The sequence below is a fragment of the Microcaecilia unicolor genome, chromosome 6 (genome assembly GCF_901765095.1).
Source record: "Microcaecilia unicolor chromosome 6, aMicUni1.1, whole genome shotgun sequence".
NCBI classification, from domain to species: domain Eukaryota; kingdom Metazoa; phylum Chordata; class Amphibia; order Gymnophiona; family Siphonopidae; genus Microcaecilia; species Microcaecilia unicolor.
Genome location: NC_044036.1, coordinates 24,694,039 through 24,720,662, shown reverse-complemented (window position 1 = coordinate 24,720,662; position 26,624 = coordinate 24,694,039). Strand labels below are relative to the sequence as shown.

The 26,624-nt window shown below is 50.1% G+C and overlaps 1 protein-coding gene across 2 annotated transcripts in view; it reads right to left on the bottom strand.

The window, feature by feature from the left end:
• LOC115472814 overlaps positions 1-26,624 on the bottom strand; it is a 124,786-nt gene that overhangs the window by 56,568 nt on the left and 41,594 nt on the right. For both annotated transcript variants that reach the window (XM_030207255.1, XM_030207254.1), the window contains one exon: positions 15,648-15,687. In XM_030207255.1, the coding sequence (XP_030063115.1) occupies positions 15,648-15,687 (40 nt within the window). The remainder of the gene's footprint in view (positions 1-15,647; positions 15,688-26,624) is intronic.

Sequence of the window (26,624 nt, the reverse complement as noted above, 5' to 3'; positions counted from 1 at the left end):
AAGTGAATCACGAAACATGTGTGTGATACATTAAAAGTATAATACAAGTAAAATTTATAAATAAAAAAAATTACAAACTTCAAAACATGATATATGGCTCTAAGACATTAATTCTGCATATAAAATGTAATAATATAAAAGTCTATATAAAAAGATATAAACCATGAAATGTTGTATGAAATGGATTACACCTTAAATGAGATTGAATAAACTAAATAACAAGTAAAAAAGTAAATACATATTAAAAAACAGATGTTATTTACTTATTTATTTCTAATTTACCTGATATTTTATATACCTTAATTGCAACAATACTCTGTACTTCTCATTCCGTTAATGGCGATCGCCATTGTGGCATAATGTAAGCCACATTGAGCCTGCAAAGAGGTGGGAAAATGTGGGATACAAATGCAGCAAATAAATAAATAAACTAAAGGCTGTCCAGAGATAGGCTTACCCTCTACACGATAATGAAAAGCACTAATCGCACTAAGATGAACTCTTACAGAGTTGGTCTTGAGACCAGACTCTGACAGAAGGTATTCAAGCAGGGTCTGTGTAGGACAACAGCAAGGATCTAGGGCCTTGCTGTCACACCAGACGGCAAACTTCCTCCATTTAAAAGAGTAACACCTCTTCGTGGAATCTTTTCTGGAAGCAAGCAAGACTCGGGAGACACCCTCAGAGAGACCCAAGGAGACGAAGTCTACTCTCTCAACATCCAGGCCGTGAGAGCCAGAGACTGGATGCAGAAGCGACCCCTCGTTCTGAGTAATGAGGGTTGGCAAACACTCCAATCTCCATGGTTCTTCGGAGGACAACTCCAGAAGAAGAGAGAACCAAATCTAACACGGCCAAAAAGGAGCAATCAGAATCATGGTTCCCCGATCCTGCCTGAGTTTCGGTAAAGTCTTCTTCACTAGAGGTATGGGAGGATATGCATACAGAAGGCCCTTCCCCCAATGAAGGAGAAAGGCATCTGACGCTAGTCTGTCGTGGGCCTGAAGCCTGGAACAGATCTGAGGGACTGTGTGATTGATGTGAGTGGCGAAAAGATCCACCAAGGGGGTGCCCCACGCTTGGAAGATCTTGCGCACTATGCGCGAATTGAGCGACCACTCGTGAGGTTGCACGATCCTGCTCAACCTGTTGACCAGACTGTTGTTTACGCCTGCCAGACACATGGCCTGGAAAAGCATACCGTGACGGCAAGCCCAAAGCCACATCTGGACGGCTTCACGACACAGGGGGCGACATCCGGTGCCCCCCCTGCTTGTTGATGTAGTACATGGCAACCTGATTGTCTGTCTGAATTTGAATAATTTGATTGGACAGCCGATTTCTGAAAGCCTTTAAAGCGTTCCAGACCGCTTGCAACTCCAGGAGATTGATCTGAAGACCTGATTCCTGGAGGGACCAAGCTCCTTGAGTGTGAAGCCCATCTACATGAGCTCCCCACCCCAGAAGGGATGCATCCGTTGTCAGCACTTTTTGAGGCTCAGGAATTTGAAAGGGACATCCCAAGATCAAATTGGATCGAACTGTCCACCACTGAAGGGAATTGTGAAATTCGGTGGACAGCTGGATCGCATACTCTAGATTCCCTGCAGCTTGATACCACTGGGAAGCTAGGGTCCATTGAGCAGATCTCATGTGAAGATGAGCCATGGGTGTCACATGAACTGTGGAGGCCATATGGCCCAGAAGTCTCAACATCTGCTGAACTGTGATCCGCTGAGACGCTCTGCCATGGAAACTAGAGACAGAAGATTGTCTGCTCTCGTCTCGGGGAGATAGGCGCGAGCCGTCTGTGAATCCAGCAGAGCTCCAATAAATTCTAGTCTTTGAACAGAAAGAAGATGGGACTTGGGGTAATTTATAACAAACCCGAGTAGCTCCAGCAGTTGAATAGTCATCTGCATGGACTGTAGAGCTGCTGCCTCCAAGGTGTTCTTCACTAGCCAATCGTTGAGATAAGGGAACACATGCACTCCCAGTCTGCGTAGCAACGCTGCAACTACTGCCAGGCATTTGGTAAATACCCTGGGCGCAGATGCGAGACCAAAGGGTAGCACACAATACTGGAAGTGCTGCGCTCCCAGACGGAATCAAAGATACCTCCTGTGAGCTGGAAGTATCGGGATGTGTGTATAAGCATCCTTTAAGTCCACAGAGCATAGCCAATTGTTTTCCTGAACCATGGGAAGAAGGGTGCACAGGGAAACCATCCTGAACTTTTCTCGGACCAGATATTTGCTCAAGGCCCTTAGGTCTAGGATGGGACGCATCCCCCCTGTTTTCTTTTGCACAAGGAAGTACCTGGAATAGAATCCCAGCCCTTCTTGCCCCGGTGGCATGGGCTCGACTGCATTGGCGCTGAGAAGAGCGGAGAATTCCTCTGCAAGTACCTGCTTGTGCTGGAAGCTGAAGGACTGAGCTCCTGATGGGCAATTTGGAGGTCTGGAGATCAAATTGAGGGAGTACCCTAACTGGACTATTTGAAGAACCCAACAATCGGAGATTATGAGAGGCCACCTTTGGTGAAAAAATTTTAACCTCCCCCTGACCGGTAGATCGTCTGGCACGGACACTTTGATAACGGCTATGCTCAGCTGGAGCCAGTCAAAAGCTTGTCCCTTGCTTTTGCTGCAGAGCTGCAGGGGCCTGTCTGGGCGCAAGCTGTTGATGAGAACGAGCGCGCTGGGGCTGAGCCTGAGAAGGCTGTCGGGAAGGAGGATTGTACCTACGCCTATTGTACGCATAGGAAGCATTCCTTCTTCCCCGGAAAAAACGTCTACTACTACTACTTAACATTTTTAGAGCGCTACTAGGGTTACGCAGCGCTGTACAGTTTAACAAAAAGGACAATCCCTGCTCAAAAGAGCTTACAATCTAATGGGCGAAATGTCAATGAGATAGAAGCTGAAGGCGCCTGGCGGGAGAGATTGTCCAGTTTCCCGCTGGTGGAGCTGTTCTACCACCTGCTCGACTTTCTCGCCAAAAATATTATCCCCCCCCCCCCCCCCCAAGGGACATCCGGAATCCGCTGCTGGACTCGATTATCCATGTCAGAGGCACGCAGCCATAAGAGTCTGCACATCATTATACCCTGAGCAGCGGCTTTGGATGCAACATCAAGAGAGTCATAAGCACCCCTGGATAGGAATTTAGACAGGAGCTGCCTGACCACCTCCTGCAAAGGCCTGGCATGCTCCACAGGGAGCTTGTCCACCAAGTCCGCCAGTTGCTTTACATTGTTCCGCAGGTGGATGCTCGTGTAGAGCTGGTATGACTGAATCTTGGACACGAGCATAGAGGACTGATACGCCTTTCTCCCAAACGAGTCAAGAGTTGTAGATTCCCGCCCCGGGAGCACCGAAGCAAAATCTCTAGTACTCCTGGCCCTCTTGAGAGCGGAATCCACAACCATAGAGTCATGAGGTAACTGCGACCTCATCAACTCTGGTTCTCCATGAATCTGATATTGGGACTCAGCTTTTTTGGGCATGGTGGGATTAGTTAGTGGTTTTTTCCAGTTCTTCAGCAATGTCTCTTTAAGGACATTTTGCAGAGAAACAGTGGATGATTCCGTAGGTGGTGAAGGATAATCAAGGACCTCGAGCATCTCAGTCCTGGGCTCCTCCTCAGTTACTACAGGGAAGGGAATAGCCACAGACATTTCGTGGACAAATGACGAGAAAGAAAGAGTCTCCGGAGGAGAAAGCTTTCCTTCTAGTGAAGGAGTAGGATCAGAGGGAAGACCACAAGACTCCTCAGAAGAGAAATATCTGGGATCTCCCTCATCCCACGAGGCATCCTCCTCGATATCGGACAAGAGTTCTGAACTGCAGTCCAAAACCGGGCCCGTCTCAACGCCGAGGAACCATGTCCCCAATGGTGATGCCGAGAAGTCGACTCCTGTGCCAGCGGCGATGAAGCTCCCTCCATCTATGTCGACGAGAAGTCGACCTGGGTGGCAGCTGACACTGATGCCACAAGCTGTACCGGCATCGGAGACCTCACCACAGGGCCAGAGCCAGCTGCCGCTTCCATCAACAGTGCCGAATGTGCAAGCACCCCCGGCACCGTAACAGACTAATGCAGCAACCCTTCCAACAAACCTGAGAGAATGGCTTGGATGCGCTCGTCCAGAGTCGCTGTTGAGCAAGGCTGCAGGGTCGGTACAGGAACCAGGTCCAGAATCTGTTGAGGTCGAGGAGGCAGTACCGGGCTGTCTAAAGACCGACGCACTGACACTTCCTGAATGGAGGGTGAGCGTTCCTCCCGGCGTCGACGCTTCAGGGGTGCCGAATCCTTCAATGCCCCGGAGCTCCCGGTACTGTGCTTAGAAGGAGACCGATGGCGATGCTTTTTCGCCTTCGCTCGACGCATGTCATCGATACTCCTCGGTACCGACGAGGAGGACGTGGAATCCACACGCCTCCTCAGAGTCGGGTCCGACAGTCGTCGGTCCCATGGGGCCTGCGCACAGTAGGAGTCTTCGAGGCAGGTGGAGACGCACTCGATGGCTCACTGCTCCCAGCATGTGGTGTCCGGACAGCGATTACCTGCGCTCCCGAGGTCGATGCCATCTCTGGTGCCGATATCGACGCCGCTGACCGCGGTACCGATGTCGACGTCGAAGAACCGGGCGAAGCTCCGAAAAGACGATCCCGAAGAGCTTTCCTCGACGCCTGTGTCCGCTTTTTCAAGCTAAGACACAACTTACATGCGTCTGGGCAATGGTCGGGCCCAAGGCACTGAAGACACCACTTGTGAGGGTCAGTACCCGAGACTGCCCGGTTGCACCAACTTCTTGAAGTCGATGGGCGTCCTCGATGACATGGACGGAAAAATAGCGGCGGCGAAATCAAAATTCTCGATTGTGCCAAAAATAAAGGCACAAAAAATGAGAAAGCCGCGTCGGAAGCGACCTAAAACTAAGAAATAAAGGGATTTTTTTTTGTCAAGGGATACAACTTAAATGAAAGAAAAACCGAGGGAAAAGTAGACGAAAAATGAGAAAAAAGCAAAGGCTCGTTCAGGGCACATGGAGAGAGACCGCAAGCAGCCACTCTCTACCGAGGAGAAAAAAGAACTGAAGTAGGACTCTCGCACGACGGGCGGGAAGATGGCCATGCCCGCGCACTCGATGGCTCTAGCAAACTTTTTGTTGCTAGGAAGATTTCCGTTCCTGGGGCTGCCGTGGACGTCACCCACCAGTGAGAACAAGCAGCCTGCTTGTCCTTGGAGAATACGTTTTACACAACTATTCAAATTGCAATACCTCCAACGCAATATACATTATTAAGCGTCCATGCAATCTCTAATACGTTGGCAAGGCCAAGCGTCAAATCAAAACATGTCTAATTGAACACAGGAGCTATATCGACCAGAACATCACTACAGCCCCTTTGGTTCATCACTGGCAATCATTTGATCACACTACAGATGAATTTAAGTTTGTTGTCTACAAAGTTTTGAAAACCTCATGGAGATGTGGTGATGCAGACAAAAAATTATTAAAGGAAGAACAAAGGACCATTTTTCTTTTTAAAACGCTGATTCCGCATGGACTGAATTCAGAATTAGATTTAAGACCCTTCATATAGTACACACTGTTATCGGTGACTTCTATCAGTTAAATTTTGCAATATACAACTGTCAGCGTTTTACTGTACTTTCATTTGCACCTTTTTTGCATATTACTTACCTTCAATTTCACAGTGTACATTGCTTTTTCATAGTTGCCACATATTTTATTTTTATTCTTATCTTTTACATATATTAAATTCTCATATATGTTTTTATAACCGGTTTGTGCATTCTAACCGGTTATATTTATAACTGGCTGTTTTTTAGCTGGCATTCACACCGCTGCATTTCAGGGATATTGCCATCTTATACATTATTCATGATCTTAGATTTAAATATGCAGTAGTTATGATGCAGTTCTGTTTCTTCAGAACTATTGAAGTGGCATTTTTGGCGCCACAGCATCTGTTTGAACACAGCTGTGGGTGAGTATTTTTATCCTTCAATGATATACAGCGAGTCTTTTGACATTTAGAGCTTTAAGCCCTTTAATCTTACAGTCCAACCTTAGGGCCCTGTTTACTAAGCCGCGCTGTAGGCACGCATTTTTAGCACACGCTAACACTAGAGACACCCATAGGAATACATGGATGTCTCCAGCTTTAGAACAAGCTAAATTTTATCATGCGCTAAAAATGCTAGCGCACTTTAGTTAACAGGGCCCTTAGATTTTATACCTAGCCATTATTTGAATTAATACATATTTTTAAACTGCTTCACATTTTTGCATGTTTTTTAAACTACTGGCTCTTTTTGTAACCAAGCATTTACAAACAGCAGCTTAGTATTGTTTTTTTTATGCAATAAACTATTTACATTTGCTACAGTTTATTTGGTAGTCCAGCAGTTTATACTATATTTATGGGTTGCTCATGCTGCTCTGTTTTTAGCATATTTTAGACTCACATCCTTTATCATTTGGCGTTTTTGTCTTTTAATAGGTATTTACAGTGATACTGCATCAAGCGGTATCTTTATTAACCGGCTAACTTTGTCTAGTTTTCAAGACATTAGCCACTTAAAGTTTTATCTCCCACCACATAGTGGATATACCTTGTAGCATATCTTAGCTCTTTTCACTTAAGAGGGTTGTTATTTAGATGCAGTCTAGCTTGTTCTTTGTACTCTTATACGCTATAATCAGTTCCTATATTCTGTACCACTGTTACAATGAATTCTGTAGGTTCAATTAATTTCATATTAGTTTAGAGGTGGACAGTCATACAACATAGTATCCTGTCCTTTTTTTTCACAGCTTTGCTTATCCTTAACTCTGCTCAGTTTAGAGCCATTGCCGAAGGGTTACAAGGTAAAGTTTGCCTTTTTGCGGATGACACCAAGATTTCCAACAGAGTGGACACCCCGGAGGGAGTGGAAAACATGAAAAAAGATCTGAAGAAGCTAGAAGAATGGTCTAACGTATGGCAATTAAAATTCAATGCGAAGAAATGCAAAGTGATGCACTTAGGGAGTAGAAATCCAAGGGAGACGTATGTGTTAGGCGGGGAGAGTCTGATAGGCACGGACGGGGAGAGGGATCTTGGGGTGATAGTATCTGAGGACCTGAAGGCGACGAAACAGTGCGACAAGGCGGTGGCCGTAGCTAGAAGATTGCTAGGCTGTATAGAGAGAGGAGTAACCAGCAGAAGAAAGGAGGTTTTAATGCCCCTGTATAAGACGTTGGTGAGGCCCCACCTGGAGCATTGTGTTCAGTTTTGGAGGCCGTATCTTGCGAAGGATGTTAAAAAAATAGAAGCGGTGCAAAGAAAAGCTACGAGGATGGTATGGGATTTATGTTCCAAGACGTATGAAGAGAGACTTGCTGACCTGAACATGTATACCCTGGAGGAAAGGAGGAACAGGGGTGATATGATAGACGTTCAAATATTTGAAAGGTATTAATCCGCAAACGAATCTTTTCCGGAGATGGGAAGGCGGTAGAACGAGAGGACATGAAATGAGATTGAAGGGGGGCAGACTCAGGAAAGATGTCAGGAAGTATTTTTTCACGGAGAGGGTGGTGGACACTTGGAATGCCCTCCCGCGGGAGGTGGTGGAGATGAAAACGGTAATGGAGTTCAAACATGCGTGGGATATGCATAAAGGAATCCTGTGCATAAGAAATGGATCCTCAGAAGTTTAGCTGAAATTCGGTGGCGGAGCAGGTGGGGGGAAGAGGGGTTGGTGGTTGGGAGGCTAGGATAGGGGAGGGCAGACTTATACGGTCTGTACCAGAGCCGATGATGGGAGGCGGGACTGGTGGTTGGGAGGCGGGAAATACTGCTGGGCAGACTTATACGGTCTGTGCCCTGAAAAGGACAGGTACAAATTCAAGGTAAGGTATACACATATGAGTTTGTCTTGGGCAGACTGGATGGACCATGCAGGTCTTTTTCTGCCATCATCTACTATGTTACTATGTTACTATCAAGGCACTGTGTGTAACACCTTCCAGCTTCAAGGGGAGCTTGTTTGTCTGCTGATACTTTAGGCCCCATCACATCTATTTTTTTTAATATGTATTTACTTTTTTGCCTGTTTCTGTTATTTAGTTTATTCAATCTCATTTAAGGTGCAGTCCATTTTATACAATATTTCATGGTTTATATCTTTTTATATAGACTTTATATTATCACATTTTGTATGTACAGTTAATGTCTTGCCAGTAGTTTATCATGTTTTGAAGTTTGTAATCTTTTTTATTTAAAAATTGTACTTATACATTTGTTTTGTGATTCACTTTGATGATTTTATTTGTATTATATATCATTTTATGTTTTTACAGTAGTGTTGTATTTGATCCCTGAGGCAGGCAGACATTTCCACCGAAACACAGCCCCATGTCGGGTCTCTTCTGGTGTCTTAATAAAGAAAGGGTATGATACATACCTGTAGCAGTTGTTCTCCGAGGACAGCAGGCTGATTGTTCTCACGACTGGGGTGACGTCCGCGGCAGCCCCCACCAACCGGAAAGAAGCTTCGCGGGACGGTCGGCACGCAGGGCATGCGCGGCCGTCTTCCCGCCCGTGCGCGACCGCTCCCGCCAGTTGAATGACTAGCAAAAGATGAAACACACAACTCCAAAGGGGAGGAGGGAGGGTAGGTGAGAACAATCAGCCTGCTGTCCTCGGAGAACAACTGCTACAGGTATGTATCATACCCTTTCTCCGAGGACAAGCAGGCTGCTTGTTCTCACGACTGGGGTATCCCTAGCTCTCAGGCTCACTCAAAACAAGAACCCAGGTCAATGGAACCTCGCAACGGCGAGGAAACAACAGAAATTGACCTACGAAGAACAACTAACTGAGAGTGCAGCCTGACCAGAATAAATTCGGGTCCTGGAGGGTGGAGTTGGATTTACACCCCAAACAGATTCTGCAGCACCGACTGCCCGAACCGACTGTCGCGTCGGGTATCCTGCTGGAGGCAGTAATGTGATGTGAATGTGTGGACAGATGACCACGTCGCAGCCTTGCAAATCTCTTCAATAGTGGCTGACTTCAAGTGGGCCACTGACGCTGCCATGGCTCTAACACTATGAGCCGTGACATGACCCTCAAGAGTCAGCCCAGCCTGGGCGTAAGTGAAGGAAATGCAATCTGCTAGCCAATTAGAAATGGTGCGTTTCCCGACAGCGACCCCTAGCCTGTTAGGGTCGAAAGAAATAAACAATTGGGCGGACTGTCTGGTGGGCTGTGTCCGCTCCAAGTAGAAGGCCAATGCTCTCTTGCAGTCCAATGTGTGCAACTGACGTTCAGCAGGGCGGGTATGCGGCCTGGGGAAGAATGTTGGCAAGACAATTGACTGGTTAAGATGGAACTCCGACACCACCTTCGGCAGGAACTTTGGGTGGGTGCAGAGCACTACTCTGTTGTGATGAAATTTGGTATATGGAGCATGAGCTACTAGGGCTTGAAGCTCACTGACCCTACGAGCTGAAGTAACTGCCACCAAGAAAATGACCTTCCAGGTCAAGTACTTCAGATGGCAGGTATTCAGTGGCTCAAAAGGAGGTTTCATCAGCTGGGTGAGGACGACGTTGAGATCCCATGACACAGTAGGAGGCTTGGTAGGGGGCTTTGACAAAAGCAAGCCTCTCATGAATCGAACGACTAAAGTCTCTCCAGAGATGGCTTTACCTTCCACACGATAATGGTAAGCACTAATCGCACTAAGGTGATTCCTTACTGAGTTGGTCTTGAGGCCAGACTCTGATAAGTGCAGAAGGTATTCAAGCAGGTTCTGTGCAGGGCAAGAACGAGGTTCTAGGGCTTTGCTCTCACACCACACGACAAACCTCCTCCACTTGAAAAAGTAACTCTTTTTAGTGGAATCCTTCCTAGAGGCAAGTAAGACCCGGGAGACACCCTCAGACAGACCCAACGCAGTGAAGTCTACGCCCTCAACATCCAGGCCGTGAGAGCCAGAGACTGAAGGTTGGGGTGCAGTAACGCTCCGTCGTTCTGCGAAATGAGAGTCGGAAAACACTCCAATCTCCACGGTTCTTCTGAGGACAACTCCAGAAGAAGAGGGAACCAGATCTGACGGGGCCAAAAGGGCGCTATCAGAATCATGGTGCCGCGGTCTTGCTTGAGCTTCAGTAAGGTCTTCCCCACCAAAGGTATGGGAGGATAAGCATACAGGAGGTCGGTCCCCCAATGGAGGAGAAAGGCATCCGACGCTAGCCTGCCGTGTGCCTGAAGTCTGGAACAGAACAGAGGCAGCTTGTGGTTGGTCTGAGAGGCGAAAAGATCCACCGAGGGGGTGCCCCACGCTCGGAAGATCTTGCGTACCACTCTGGCATGGAGCGACCACTCGTGCGGTTGCATGACTCTGCTCAGCCTGTCGGCCAGACTGTTGTTTACGCCTGCCAGGTACGTGGCTTGGAGGAGCATGCCGAACCGACACGCCCAACGCCACATCCCGACGGCCTCCTGGCACAGGGGGCGAGATCCGGTGCCCCCCTGCTTGTTGACGTAATACATTGCAACCTGATTGTCTGTCCGAATTTGGATAATTTGGTAGGACAGCCGATCTCTGAAAGCCTTCAGTGCGTTCCAGATCGCTCGGAGCTCCAGGAGGTTGATCTGCAGATCCTTTTCCTGGAGGGACCACAGACCCTGGGTGTGAAGCCCATCGACATGAGCTCCCCACCCCAGGCGAGATGCATCCGTCGTCAGCACTTTCCCGGGCTGCAGAATTTGGAATGGACGTCCCAGGGTCAAATTGGTCCGGATGGTCCACCAGAGCAGTGAAGTGCGGCAACTGGTGGAGAGGCGGATGACATCTTCTAGATTCCCGGTGGCTTGGAACCACTGGGAAGCTAGGGTCCATTGAGCAGATCTCATGTGAAGACGAGCCATGGGAGTCACATGAACTGTGGAGGCCATATGACCCAGAAGTCTCAACATCTGCCGAGCTGTGATCTGCTGGGACGCTCTGGTCTGCGAAGCCAGGGCCAAGAGGTTGGTGGCCTTCGCTTCGGGAAGGTAGGCCTGAGCCGTCTGGGAATTCAGCAGCGCTCCTATGAATTCCAGAGACTGAGTTGGCTGGAGATGGGACTTTGGGTAATTTATCACAAACCCCAGCAGCTCCAGAAGTTGAATAGTGCACTGCATGGACCGGAGGGCTCCTGCCTCCGAAGTGTTCTTGACCAGCCAATCGTCGAGATATGGGAACACGTGCACTCCCAGCTTGCGTAGGTAGGCCGCTACCACCACGAGGCACTTGGTAAACACTAGTGGGGCAGAGGCTAGCCCAAAGGGCAGCACACAATACTGAAAGTGCCGTGCGCCCAGGCGGAATCTGAGATACTGTCTGTGAGCTGGCAGTATCGGTATGTGAGTATATGCGTCCTTTAAATCCAGGGAACATAGCCAGTCGTTTTTCTGAATCATTGGCAGAAGGGTGCCCAAGGAAAGCATCCTGAACTTTTCTTTGACCAGGAATTTGTTCAGGCCTCTCAGGTCTAGGATGGGACGCATCCCCCCTGTTTTCTTTTCCACAAGGAAGTACCTGGAATAGAATCCCTGCCCTTCCTGCCCGGGTGGTACGGGCTCGACTGCATTGGCGCTGAGAAGGGCGGAGAGTTCCTCTGCAAGTACTTGCTTGTGATGGGAGCTGAAAGACTGAGCTCCCGGAGGACAATTTGGAGGCAGGGAGGCCAAATTCAGGGCGTATCCGCACCGCACTATTTGGAGAACCCACCGGTCGGAGGTTATGAGAGGCCACCTTTGGTGAAAAAATTTTAACCTCCCTCCGACCGGCAGATCGTCCGGTACGGACACTTGTAGGGCGGCTATGTTCCCGTGGATCCAGTCAAAAGCCCGTCCCCGGCTTTTGCTGTGGAGGCGCAGGGGGCTGCTTAGGCGCACGCTGTTGACGAGAACGAGCGCGCTGGGGCTGTCCCTGTGCCTGACGAGGCCTTCGGGCCGGCTGGTTGTACCTACGCTTCGCAAAAGAATAGGGTGCAGCCTGCCGGGCCCGGGAAAAACGTCCACCTGTAGAGGTGGATGCTGAAGGCGCCCGGTGGGAGAGCTTGTCGAGAGCGGTTTCCCGCTGATGCAGTTGGTCCACCATCTGCTCGACCTTCTCACCAAAAATGTTATCCCCCCGGCAAGGGACGTCAGCCAGTCTCTGCTGGGTGCGGTTGTCCAGGTCAGAGGCACGCAGCCATGAGAGCCTGCGCATCACTATACCTTGGGCCGCAGCACGAGATGCCACGTCACAGGTGTCAAAAATACCCCTGGACAGGAACTTTCTGCACGCCTTCAGCTGCCTGACCACCTCCTGATAAGGCCTGGACTGCTCCGGCGGGAGCTTCTCGACCAGGTCCGCCAGCTGTTGCACATAGGTCCGCATGTGGATGCTCATATAGAGCAGGTATGACTGGATGCGGGTCACGAGCATGGAGGATTGGTAGGCCTTCCTCCCAAACGAGTCCAGAGTGCGAGACTCCCGCCCCGGGGGCGCCGAGGCGGTATCCCTCGAACTCCGTGCCCTCTTGAGAGCAGAATCCACGACCGCCGAGTCATGGGGCAATTGGGGCCGCATTAACTCTGGGTCAGAGTGGATCCTGTACTGGGACTCTGCTTTTTTGGGAATGGTGGGGTTAGTTAATGGTCGCACCCAGTTCCGAAGCAGTGTCTCCTTGAGGACATTGTGCAGCGGTACCGTGGAGGACTCTCTAGGTGGTGATGGATAGTCGAGGACCTCGAGCATCTCGGCCCTCGGCTCTTCCACAGAGACCACGGGGAAGGGAATGCTGATAGACATATCCCGCACAAAGGAGGCAAAGGAGAGACTCTCAGGTGGTGAGAGCTTCCTCTCCGGTGAAGGCGTGGGGTCCGAGGGAAGGCCCGTAGACTCCTCTGAGGAGAAATATCTAGGGTCCTCCTCTTCCCCCCACGAGTCCTCATCCTCGGTATCGGACATTAGCTCATGTAGCTGAGTCCTGTACCGGGCCCGGCTCGACGTCGAGGCACCGAGGTCTCGGTGGCGTCGAGCGGTGGACTCCCGCGCCGGCGGGGACGGAGCTCCCTCCATCGACGTCGACGGGGACTCCACCTGCGTGGCGGTCAAGACCAGCACCGCAAGCGGCGGCGGTGTCGACAGCCCCGGCGCCGGGCTAGAGCTCGCCGGCGCCACAGTCATCGGCGCCAAGGGCGCAAGCACCCCCGGCGCCGGCACAGCCTGGCGCATCAGCCCTTCCAGGATCCCCGGAAGGATGGCTCTGAGGCACTCGTCCAGGCCCGCTGCCGGGAAAGGCGGTGGGGCCGGTAAGGGTGTCGGTGCCGGAAGCTGCTGGGGGCCAGGAGACGGCACCGAGGTGCCGGAACCCCGACGCGTCGGTACCTCCACAACCGACGGGGACCTCTCCTCACGACGATGACGCTTCGGCGTCGTCTCCTCTCCGACATCGGGATGCACCGAAGGCGACCGGTGACGACGCTTCTTGTCTTTCTTCCGATGCACGTCACCGGCGCCGGAGGGCATGGAGGAGGAGGAGGTCGATCCCCCTCGGTCTCGAGGCACCGGGTCAGACAGGGTTCGGTCCCGTGGGCCATGGGCTGAGGGAGTGACCGGGGCCGACTGCCCACGCGGCCTCTCACCTCTACCCTCACCGGAGGACCGGCGGGCCGACGGGACCTGTTCTCCTGGGGTCGCTGCCATCGGTGCCGAAGTCTCGGGCATCGATACCGGTACCGAAGGGCCGGGCGTCGATACCGATGCCTTCGAGGTCGACGTCGAGGGGCCGGCGCAAGTTCCAAAAAGACGGTCCCGCAGAACTTGCCTCGCAACCTGAGTCCGTTTCCGGAGACCGAGACACAAAGAACACGACTTGAGATTGTGCTCCGGCCCGAGGCACTGGAGGCACCAAGCGTGGGTGTCGGTCTGCGAGATCGGCCGGCCGCAGCGACCACACTTTTTAAATCCACTCGGGACCTTCGAGGACATCGACGGAAAAATCGCGTCGGCGAAGTCAAAGTCGTCAATGGTGGCTAAAAACACACCACGAAAAACAAACGACCGAGCGGCCACTAGGCCGCAACGTGACGTCCCCGCTGGAAGCGAGGGAAAAAAGGGAGCGCGTGTCCCACACGCGCAGGGTTTCTTTTTTTTTTTTTTTTTAAAGGAAACCGGGCGGTAACTAAAACCGAAAAACAAATAGAAAAAGCACGATCAGCGTAAACGCGATCGAACGATCCGGCGGCTGAACAGAGAGAGCGCAAAACACGACTCTCTCCAGGCGCGGAAAAAAAGGAACTGGCGGGAGCGGTCGCGCACGGGCGGGAAGACGGCCGCGCATGCGCGGTGGGCGTGCCCTGCGTGCCGACCGTCCCGCGAAGCTTCTTTCCGGTTGGTGGGGGCTGCCGCGGACGTCACCCCAGTCGTGAGAACAAGCAGCCTGCTTGTCCTCGGAGAACACTTTTGACGACACTCCCTGTGTGAAAGTCAGTGGTTTATCCTCTACTCCTCTGGTTTGTCTCGCCAACATCTTTCCACTACTGCACCTAACACTCTTCCACCCTGTGATGCTCAGCACAGCCCTATCATCATGACCCACAGGTTCTGTGTCTCTTAGGCCTGGCACTGCTCATAAAGGTGACAGAAAGGGTTTGTCCTGCTACTACTGCAAATCAAAAATTTTAAACACATTGGGGGCAGCATGACAACCTAAGCAATGCTGTGAGAAAGATACATTTTGAAGGGGCCTAGTGCCTGCACAGGAAATGTGAAAAGCTGTTATATCAGCACTGGCCATAAAGTTACACTACTGTTTATTAATTCATAGGATACTGCCACCTCATGACTACAGTGATCCTCCACTGACAGATGGGTATCACAAGTCCCCATATATATTATATATGATATTAATACCAGATCCCTGAAGTGGGGACTGCACATTTTGAATGCTGGCAATATATCTATTAATGGCTATATTCATTTATATTTTGATCGTTCATACTAGGCTGAATAAATTAAACAAAGAAAATCCATAGTATGGACAGATAAAGGTAAGTAGCATTAAAAGATATAAATAACACATAATGGGAGTTATTAGTCAAATGCTGTACAACAGAGGTGGGCACAACAGCTTTTCATAAAGCCTGCTAATACAAGTTGGATGAAGATGTATCCAACTTTTATCAGCTGATTATGGAGAAACAGCAGCATCTGATCTTCACATCTCTGAGAGAGACCCCTCTCTCAGCCACACAGGGTGCCACCCAACATGACCTCAAAGAAGGTTTTGCCCAACATTGCTGTTAAAAATTGCAGAGGTAAATATCATATAGTTCCTTATTAGAAAAAATTGGTTTTCCATTGATTCAGTCAAAACAAATGTAAATCTGGAGGAAAAACTCTAAATTGAATAAAAATTTAATATAATACTGTGGGACTAGCAATAGTGTATCATATAACACTCTATTATGCTGATTTACTTGTCTAGTAAATACTACTGAAAAAATACAATTCAAAAGCTACTACATATTATCATATTAAGTTAAAATCTAAAAATTTACTTAAAAAACAAATCATGTACTTACTACAAGAAAATGAATCTTCTTGTTCATTGCTACCGATATCCTATAAACAAAATTTAAAATATATTTACTTGTAATTAAATATTCTAAAGAAATGAACAATATTTAACAGCCATAATGTCCGCAACAGTCCCATGAGAAGAAGTTGTTATACCTTTGCTCCCCACCCCCAAACAGAGGATGTCCCTTTGATAACTCAGGTTTGCTGCTTCTGCCTGGCTTGAGATAACACCCAGATTCAATGCTCTCCTACTGACATCAATGCAGGTTGACTTGAAAAACTAGTCCACAGTGAGATGGAATGCCTAAGAATGGGCACTCCAAAAGGAAGGGAGTGTAGTCATCCATGGAAAGCTCTTTAGGGAGTGACTGGGGCATTCATATTGGCTTGGGATGGTAAAGGAGAAATTAGATCTTACCTGCTAATTTGCTTTCCTTTAGTCCCTCCGGACCGGACCAGCACAACCCATCAGTCCAATCCTGGTCCGGTCCGGAGGGACGCTAAGGAAATTATGTATCATACCTGATAATTTTCTTTCCATTAATCATAGCTGATCAATCCATAGACTGGTGGGTTGTGTCCATCTACCAGCAGGTGGAGATAGAGAGCAATCCTTTTGCCTCCCTATATGTGGTCATGTGCTGCCGGAAACTCGATATCCAAGCGCCATCCGCAGGACTCAGCACTTAGAGAATTACACCCACAAAGGGACACTCTGCCCAGCTCACCACCGCCGAAACGGGGGAGGGGAATTAACCCAGCTCATCCCCACACAAGTGGGGGAGGGGAATCCGTCCAGCTCATCCCCGCGGAGCGGGGAAGGGACACCACCCCGCCGATGTGGGGGGATCTGGCTTATCCTGCAACCGCGGGAGGAGCTGACTGACCCTAACGTCGCCGAAGCGGGAGGGGTACAAAGCTGCATACAGCCGCACGAAGCGGGAGGGAGCGCCGGCAGAATTTATGTCTCAATCCAGCCCCGTAAAACGGAGGGGAGAGGAATGCAGCAGCTCACTGTAACACAAACTCGTCTCAACTCTTGAAGAATCCAATTGAAAAAACTTGAACACGAAGTCCTCCTGAACAGGAACTGAAGACTAAACTTGAACCTGAAATGCAACCAGAATATAAACAGTACAGATATCTGGGAGGGGCTATGGATTGATCAGCTATGATTAATGGAAAGAAAATTATCAGGTATGATACATAATTTTACCTTCCATATCATCATGCTGATCAATCCATAGACTGGTGGGATGTACCGAAGCAGTACTCACCCAGGGCAGGACATTGAAATCCCTGACCGCAACACTGAAGCTCCAAACCGGGCCTCCGCCCGAGCAGCCACAGTCAAGCGGTAATGCCTGGAGAAGGTATGGGCCGATGCCCAAGTTGCCGCCTTGCATATCTCTTCCAAGGAGACGGACCCGGCCTCTGCCATCGAGGACGCCTGAGCTCTAGTGGAGTGAGCCTTCAGCTAAATAGGCGGCACCTTCCCCGTGGCCACATAAGCCGCTGCAATGGCTTCCTTGACCCATCTTGCCACTGTAGGCTTAGCAGCCTGCAGACCCTTACGAGGACCTGCAAACAGGACAAACAGATGATCCGACTTCCGGAAATCATTGGTTACTTCCAAGTATCTGATGATGACTCGTCTCACATCCAGATATTTGAGAGCAGAGTATTCCTCTGGGTAGTCCTCCCTACGAAAGGAAGGGAGACAGAGCTGCTGATTCACATGGAAGCGAGAAACAATCTTGGGCAGGAAGGAAGGCACTGTGCGAATAGTCACTCCTGCCTCAGTGAACTGCAGAAAAGGCTCTCGACATGAGAGTGCCTGGAGCTCGGAAACTCTTCTGGCTGAAGTGATAGCCACCAAAAAGACTGCTTTCAACGTCAGGTCTTTCAGAGATGCCCTCGACAAGGGTTCAAAAGGCGGCTTCTGCAAAGCTCTTAGCACCAGGTTGAGATTCCACGCAGGCACCACTGAGTGCAGAGGAGGGCGCAGGTGATTAACTCCCTTGAGAAAACGTACCACATCTGGCTGCGAAGCCAGGGAAGCACCCTTCAGGCGGCCCCTGAAGCAAGCCAGAGCCGCTACCTGGACTTTAAGGGAACTGAGCGACAGGCCATTCTCCAGACCTTCTTGCAGGAACGCCAGCACTGAAAAAATTGGAGCAGTGAAGGGAGAAAGTGAGCCTGCTTCACACCACGCTGCAAAGGTACGCCAAACCCTGGCGTAAGCCGTAGAAGTAGAGCGCTTCCTCGCTCTCAGCATAGTGGCGATGACCTTGTCTGAGAAACCCTTCTTCCTCAGACGCTGCCGCTCAATAGCCAGGCCGTAAGACCAAAGGGGGAGGGATCCTCCATCACCACGGGACCCTGATGCAACAGGCCCTGCTCCACTGGCAGCCGCAGAGGGTCGTCCACTGAGAGCCTGATCAAGTCCGCATACCAGGGACGTCTGGGCCAGTCCGGACCCACCAGGATTATCCGGCCCGGATGCTTTGCCACCCGGTCTAGTACCCTGCCCAATATGGGCCAGGGCGGGAACACATAGAAAAGCTCCTGTGTCGGCCACTGTTGGAGAAGAGCATCTACTCCCAGAGATCGAGGGTCCCGTCCTCTGCTGAAAAAGCGCGGCCCTTGGCAATTGGCCGAAGACGCCATCAGATCTAGGCTCGGCTGGCCCCAGCGCTTCGTGATGTCCAAGAACGCCTGAGCCGATAACTGCCACTCTCCGGGATCCAAGGTATGGCGACTGAGAAAGTCCGCCTTGACATTCATGACTCCGGCAATGTGGGCCGCTGACAGCTGTTCCAGGTTCGCTTCCGCCCACTGGCATAGATTCATGGCTTCCTTGGCTAGAGGGGCGCTCTTGGTACCTCCCTGGCGGTTGACATAGGCCACAGCCGTGGCATTGTCCGACAGGACCCGTACTGGCTTCAACGCCAGTACCGGGAGGAACTCCAAAAGCGCCAACCGAATGGCTCTGAGTTCCAGGAGGTTGATAGACCACTTTGCCTCTGCAGGAGACCAGAGCCCCTGCGCTGTCCTTCCCAAGCAGTGGGCTCCCCAGCCCGTCAAAGAGGCGTCCGTTGTGACGACAATCCACTCCGGGGTCACAAGAGGCATCCCTGCAGACAACTTGTCTGTCTTCAGCCACCAGCTCAGCGCCTTGCGCATAGCTGGGTCCAAGGGAAGGCACACCGCATAATCCTCCGACATCGGAGTCCAGCGCTGCAGCAGAGTGTTGTAGTGGTCTCAAATGAGCCCTGGCCCAGGGCACTACTTCCATCGTGGCCGTCATAGAGCCCAATAGCTGCACATAGTCCCAAGCCCGAAGAGGAGAGGCTACTAGGAACTGGTCCACCTGAGCCTGAAGTTTGACAATCCGATTGTCCGGCAGGAACACTCTGCCCACTTGGGTGTCGAATCGAACTCCCAGATACTCCAGGGACTGAGTCAGGCGCAGCTGGCTTTTCTCCCAGTTGATGATCCACCCCAGGGAGCTCAAAAGAGCAATCACCCGGTCCACAGCTTTGCCGCACTCTGCATAAGAGGGGGCTCGGATCAACCAGTCGTCCAGATAAGGATGGACTTGTACTCTTTCCTTTCGCAGGAAGGCCGCGATGACCACCATTACTTTGGAGAAGGTCCGCGGAGCAGTGGCCAACCCGAACGGGAGGGCTCTGAACTGGAAGTGTCGGCCCAGGACTGCAAAACGCAGAAAGCGTTGATGAGGAGGCCAGATGGGAATATGCAAGTACGCTTCCTTGATGTCCAAGGATGCCAGGAACTCCCCTGCCTTCACTGCCGCTATAACAGAGCGGAGAGTCTCCATGCGAAAGTGCCGAACTTTCAAGGCCCGATTGACCCCTTTGAGGTCGAGGATAGGCCGGACAGAACCTCCTTTCTTTGGTACCACAAAGTAAATGGAGTAACGTCCCTTGCCAAGCTGATTTTCTGGCACCAGAACGACCGCACCCAGGCGGATCAGATTGTCCAAGGTCTGCTGCACTGCCACAGCTTTGACCGGAGACTTGCAGGGAGAGAGTACAAACCCGTCTCTTAAGGGTCGGCAGAACTCTAGCTTGTAGCCATCTCTGATGACTTCCAGCACCCAAGCGTCTGAAGTTACCTTGGTCCACTCGCCCAGAAATGAGGACAGGCGTCCTCCAATCTGCACTGGGCCATGGACCAGGACCCCGTCATTGGGTACGAGACCCTGGGGGAGGACCGGAGGGCGCACCTCCGGGACGGCGGTCTTTGCGAAAGGAATGCTGCTTGGGGGAGAAGTTCCTCTTGAAGGAAGAGGGGGCAGAGGAGCCCGACTTGTCCGGGCGGTACCGACGGGCTTCCTGAAACCGTCCTCTGGAGTTACCGGGGCGAGCACTGGCCCGAGCCCTGACCTCTGGTAACCTCTTGCCCGTAGACTTGCCGAGATCGGTCACAATTTTGTCCAGCTCGACCCCAAAGAGCAGCTTGCCTTTAAAAGGCAACTTAGCCAGGCGGGACTTAGAGGCGTGGTCAGCAGACCAATGTTTCAGCCAAAGCCACCGCCGCGCAGAGACTGTCTGAGCCATACCTTTAGCCGAGGCTCTCAAGACATCATACAGTAAGTCTGCCAAGTAAGCCAAGCCCGATTCCAGGGCCGGCCAATCAGCCCTCAAGGAAGGATCCGAGGGGGAAGCCCGCTGCACAATCGTCAGGCACGCCCTGGCCACATAGGAGCCGCAAACTGAGGCCTGCAAACTTAAGGCAGCCGCCTCGAAGGACGACCTTAAGGCCGCCTCCAATCTTCTGTCTTGGGCGTCCTTTAGGCCACCTTCCACCGGCAACGCCGTTTTCTTAGTCACCGCAGTGATTAAAGAATCCACAGTAGGCCAAAGAAAGGCCTCACGTTCACTTTCAGGCAAAGGATAGAGGCGGGACATAGCCCTAGCCACTTTGAGGCTCGCTTCCGGGACATCCCATTGAGCCGAAATTAAGGTGTGCATGGCATCATGCACGTGGAAGGTTCTAGGCGGGCGCTTCATCCCCAGCATAATGGCGGAGCCAACAGGGGCTGAGGGAGAGACGTCCTCTGGAGAGGAAATCTTCAAAATGCTCATGGCCTGCACTAACAGGTTGGGCAAATCCTCTGAGCGAAAGATCCGCGCTGCAGAGGGGTCATCCGCTCCATCCGAGCAGGAATCCCCAAAGGACCGTTGGGAGAACTCAGATACGCTGCCCTCATCTACATCAGAGGAGACAAAGTCCTCTAAGGCCTGGGAATCCACCCGAGGGCGTTTACTTCCGGGGGCCTCAACCCCTTTATCGGACAAGGGAGAAGGGGCAGCGTTTTGCATAAGGAAGGCCTGATGCAGCAGCAAAATAAACTCGGGGGAGAAACCCCCCAGACTGTGCACTTCAGCAGCCTGGGCCACAGCTCTAGACGCACCCTCAACCGGCGCTCGCAAGAGCGGGGGAGAAACATGCTGCGCATCCAAGATGGCGTCCGGCGCGACACTCCGCGAAGGAGCCGCGTGGGAAGAACGGCGCTTAACTTTAGCCGCTTTTTTGCCGTCGCCCAAATCAAGGGTGGCCATGGCATTAACGTCTCCCAGCTCAAGGGCGGCCCAAGAAGAAGCCGTCCGAGCAGAGTGGCCGGCCAAGATGGCGGAGGCGAGCAGCGGGGGATGGGCGTTTATGGCGGGAAAAACCGCCGCACCGGAGGAAGACCTGGGACACTGACCGGCCTCCAAACTGACACCCAACAAGGGCGAATCAGACTTTAAGACCCCCGCATCCCCGATAGAAGAGCCCTCAACCCCAGGTACTCAACAAAACCTAAAAATTAGGCTTGGAGACCTAGCCAGAGCTGCTGCTGTGTGTGACCACCACCTGCTGAGATAGAGAACATACTGGGGAGTTTCCGGCAGCACATGACCACATATAGGGAGGCAAAAGGATTGCTCTCTATCTCCACCTGCTGGTAGATGGACACAACCCACCAGTCTATGGATTGATCAGCATGATGATAGGGAAGGACATATTATGAGATGGGGGGGGTCCTGAAGGTCTGGAGAATTTTTGTTGGTTCCATGGCTCAGCTTCTACCAATTAAAAACATAGTAACATATTAGATGACGGCAGAAAAAGACCTACACGGTCCATCCAGTCTGCCCAAGATAAACTCATATGTGTATATGATTTGTACCTGTCTTTTTCAAGGCACAGACCGTATAAGTCTACCCAGCAATATTCCCTGCCTCCCAACCACCAGTCCCGTCTCCCATCACCGGCTCTGGCACAGACCGTATAAGTCTGCCCTCCACTATCCACACCTCCCAACCACCAACCCCTCTTTCCCCCACCTGCTCTGCCACCCAATTTTAGCTAAGGTTCTGAGGATCCATTCCTTCTGCACAGGATTCCTTTATGCATATCCCACGCATGTTTGAATTCCGTTACCGTTTTCATCTCCACCACCTCCCGCGGGAGGGCATTCCAAGCATCCACCACCCTCTCCGTGAAAAAATACTTCCTGACATCTTTCCTGAGTCTGCCCCCCTTCAATCTCATTTCATGTCCTCTCGTTTTACCGCCTTCCCATCTCCGGAAAAGATTCGTTTGCGGATTAATACCTTTCAAATATTTGAACGTCTGTATCACATCACCCCTGTTCCTCCTTTCCTTTTAAAAAAACGTAGTAATTGTTTCCTTCAAATTCAAAATGGAACACAGCTTATATAAGCAAATTGACAATTAGACCTCGATCCAGCTATTAAACACCACTGGGTCAATATTCAGCCACTGCTGTCACCATTTTTTTTAAATGCCAGCCATGGCAGTTAAAAAGTATTTGGATAATCACTGCCATGATCCAGACACAGCCCTGTATATCTGGGATTATTTTTTTTTTTGTTACATTTGTACCCCGTGCTTTCCCACTCATGGCAGGCTCAATGCGGCTTACATATTGTATACAGGTACTTATTTGTACCTGGGGCAATGGAGGGTTAAGTGACATTATCTGGATAACAGTGGTATTCAGCCTGCTACCCATATAAAACGTACGACAACTGAGGAGATATTTGGTGATGTGTGACAATGGTTTAGTCCCAGGGCTTAATTTCTGGGGGAATGGCCTGGAACGCCATTTGGCCACTTCGTTTCAGATTCTAGTCAGAGCAGGAGTGTTCTGTCCAAGCCTCTCCATGCAGGGAAGAGGGTGAGCCTGAACAGACAACAAGCCATTTGGGGGCCAATGCAGAAAGCCATGCAGAAGAAGCCATGCACCGATGGCTGAGCACGCGTCTTCAACTACAAAATAACCTTAAAGATATATCTCGGTAGTGCAGGAATTAATGAGAATGTAAATTACTGCCATATTAAAAAGTGCTGAGCAAAGAATAAACATAAAAAGAGGATGAATTAGCACAAGTTTGAAACACACAAACAAAAGAGGTGAAAGTGGACAGCCTGTCTTGTCCCTCGAAATATTGAAAAAAAAACAGTGAATCTACCCCAATGACCATCAATCGAGCACGAGGAGCTGAATACAAGGTTGTAATTACAGAGAGAAAGCAACCACAAAACCATACTGAGCCAGCACAGTAAAGAGAAAATCCCAGGGAACATGGTCAAATGCTTTTTCTGAGACAAAGCTAATTAGGTGTGACAGTAGATCCACTCTGCTCTCCACCTCCAGTGTTGCCAAAATCTTTTGCAGGTTCTTGGCCACCAATCATCCCCAGACAAAGCCTACGTGAGATTCACAAAGAAGAGATGGGAAGAATTTTTGCCAGTTTGCCATTATTTTGGCCAATAGCTTCACCTCATAGTTCAATAAAGATATAGGCTGATAACATTCAGGGATAGCGGGATCTTGCCCTGGTTTAGGCAGCACAATGATTTGCGCTAAAATAAGCAATGCTTATTTGTAATGCTGATGTAATAAACTGATTGAAAAGTCTTGTAAGGGGCAACACTACCTCCTCTCCTAGTAGCTTATAGAACTTGGCCTGAAACCTATCCATGCCAGGCACCTTCAAGACAGGGCTTTGCTGAATGGCCCAGTACACTTCATCTTCCTGTATATCCGTATTCAAAGGTCCCTGTCTGTCTGTATTAAAGTAGGCAGAGTTAAAGTTCTCCAAATATAGACTGCTCTGCAATCCCTCGTCCTCTTGGGCTGCATAGAGCTGTTGATAACAGGCATGAAAGATGTTGCAAATGCCCTCATCTCTCATGACAAAGCCCCCCTTCCCATCACTCAAAGTCAGAATCTTGCAACGACCCCTCTTTGAGAGACTAATTGAGCCAACAGCCTTCCTGCTTTATTCCCATGCCAATACAGCATGTATTTGTAATAAAGTTGTGATTTACGCGCCCTCTGGTGAAGAAATTCATTTAACGCGGTCTGAAAATGCAGAACGCGATGCTTATGGTCCTCCCCGTGTGTGACCAACTGCTGGCATGCCCGTCGTAATTGAGAACTCAGTCACAATATCTCCCTATCCCAAGCCCATCTGGTATGATGAGAATAGCTGATAACCTCACCCTGTAGTACTGCCTTTGCAGCCTCCCAATAAATGACCGAGTTATTTATTTATTTGTAGCATTTATACCCCGCTCTTTCCCACTCGATAGCAGGTTCAGTGCGGCTTACAATGTATGGGTACAACTTGCATTATGAATCTTGTACTCTTTCCAACATTTGCTCAATCTATTCTTGAAAGCAAGATCTTTATAGAGCTTCAAAGGAAAAACCCACTTCCTACCGTTCCGGCTAGCCCCCTCTAGGGGAGACCAATCCATCCACATCCATGTGGTCTGAGACGACAAATGGACCGATTTCTACTTTTGCTACCAAATCAAAAACACCTTTCTTGAAATTAATAGGTAGTCTATGCAGGACTGCGTGCAATGCACCCTTGACAAACGTGTATAATCCTCTTCTGTTGGGTGTAGCACCCGCGAAGCATCTATGAGGGCCAAAGTTCTGCACGTTAGGTAGGCCCCTATTAGGGTTCTGACGGCAAGAGATTGATCCATCGATGGGTCCCACAACATGTTAAAGTCACCCCCAACCACTAAGGTTTGAGCTTGGTAGGGCAAGAGAAGGTTGGTCACTTTTTGATAAAACTTGTGGTTGATTTGGTTGTGAGCATAAACATTACCCATGATCAATTCACTGTGGTCTACCCACACTTTACACAAGACAAATCTACCCTTGGGTCGGTAAAGAGGGTGTGAGTTTGTGTTGCAATTCCTTTCCTAATTAAAATAGCCACTCACCCCCTCTGCCCGAGCCACTGCAGCTATTCGTTCTCCCACCCACAATGTATGGAGTATAGAATGTTCCAGGGCTGAAAGTTGTGTGTCCTATAGAAGGGCTATATTAATTTTGTGGAGCTGTAAATGTTGCAAACTTTTTGTACGTTTAATAGACGAGTTTATCCCTCCTACATTCCATGTAATAAATTTCACATTGAAACACTTATATTGTGGATATCACAAACAACATAGCCAGTTTCTATTATCAGGGGGTACCGTCCCAGCCCCTAATGTAACGTGTTGTAACTGTGGGGGATCCCTTCCCAAACTCTGCACTCCCATAGATGATGCAAGTTACACGTCTGTCCACTTAGACTCAATATCATATCTGTACATACCCCCCACCTTTTACCCCACCTTCCTCCCCTCGCCAGAAGGTCCCCCAAAGACCCTTGCGTTCCCACCATAGGAACTCTCACGTTTAAACCCCCCCTTCTTTCTTTCCCCTGTATATCAGATTATCAACCCACTGCAGACCCAGATTATCAATCCGCTGCAGACCCAAAAAGTTCAACCAGCTTTAAGTATTACCCTTCTTGGTCCAGCAATACCTCCATGCCCTGTTTAGGCCACACCTCTCAAAGGCGAAATCAATTAAAATAAAATAAATAAAAATATACAGATATAGTCATAGATATACTCATATAGACAGTGCTGCAAACTCCAAAATGTCCAAGAGGGTCCTCCCCCACTATAAACCAGTCGGCTATTAACATGTCTCACCTGGGGACAGGCCCAAAGGGTCCAGATCAATCCCCCACTCCCAGAACACCATTGGGAGCCACAGGATCCAGTAGTAATACAATTAGTCAGCAACAGGGCCATCACCAACTCATCAAAAGCCAAGAAGCCAAAAATCTGTCTCAGACCACCCTCCCATGAGATTGTAGAGTTCATCACTAGAGCTGTAACTACACACATGTCCCATAAGTCATTGTCCTCGGCACTGGGGGGACATCCCTGCAGTAGCATTAGCAGGAAAAAAAGTTTTCTTTTTCCTTTTCTTCCTTTCCCTTCCTTTCTCTGTTCTTTTCTTCTTCTCTTCCTTTTAAGAGGAACAACTGTCAAACACTCAGCCATGTGCTGACTTTGATGATCCTTCTCCACCTTCAATCCAAGCCTAGAGTTGGGCCTCAACCACTGTGCGACATGTGTGGTTTACTCCATTGAAAACAATTGAGAGCAATCAACAGAGCTACCTGAGGGCAAAGAAAAACCCTGGATCTGAGGCTGAGGAACGGCCCTCTAACATATTACTACTACTAATCATTTCTATAGCGCTACTGTTATGTCTAAGAATGTGAGCCCTTGTGCCCCGACTGAGCACGGCAAAGATGGAGTGACACCGCACTCGGTCAGGCAGCCAGACAACCCCTAGCTTCACCTGGGAAGCGACCGCCGTTCCCCGGGAGTTGAGCCCCCAGGTGCAGGCGGCCACCAGGGCTCCCGGAACCGGCGGGGTTGCACGGCCACTGACCTGACAGGCAGGGAGAGCAGACACCGTCCAGGAGTAAAGGAATTAGCAGCGCAGTGAATAGTCAGAGAAACAGTCCGAGGTCTAGGCAGGCAGCTACACAGCGCGTAGTCAGGCAACAATCCAGGGTCTGGTACACAGGAATCACTGGAACAAAGATAGCCGGCTGTAGAACACAGAC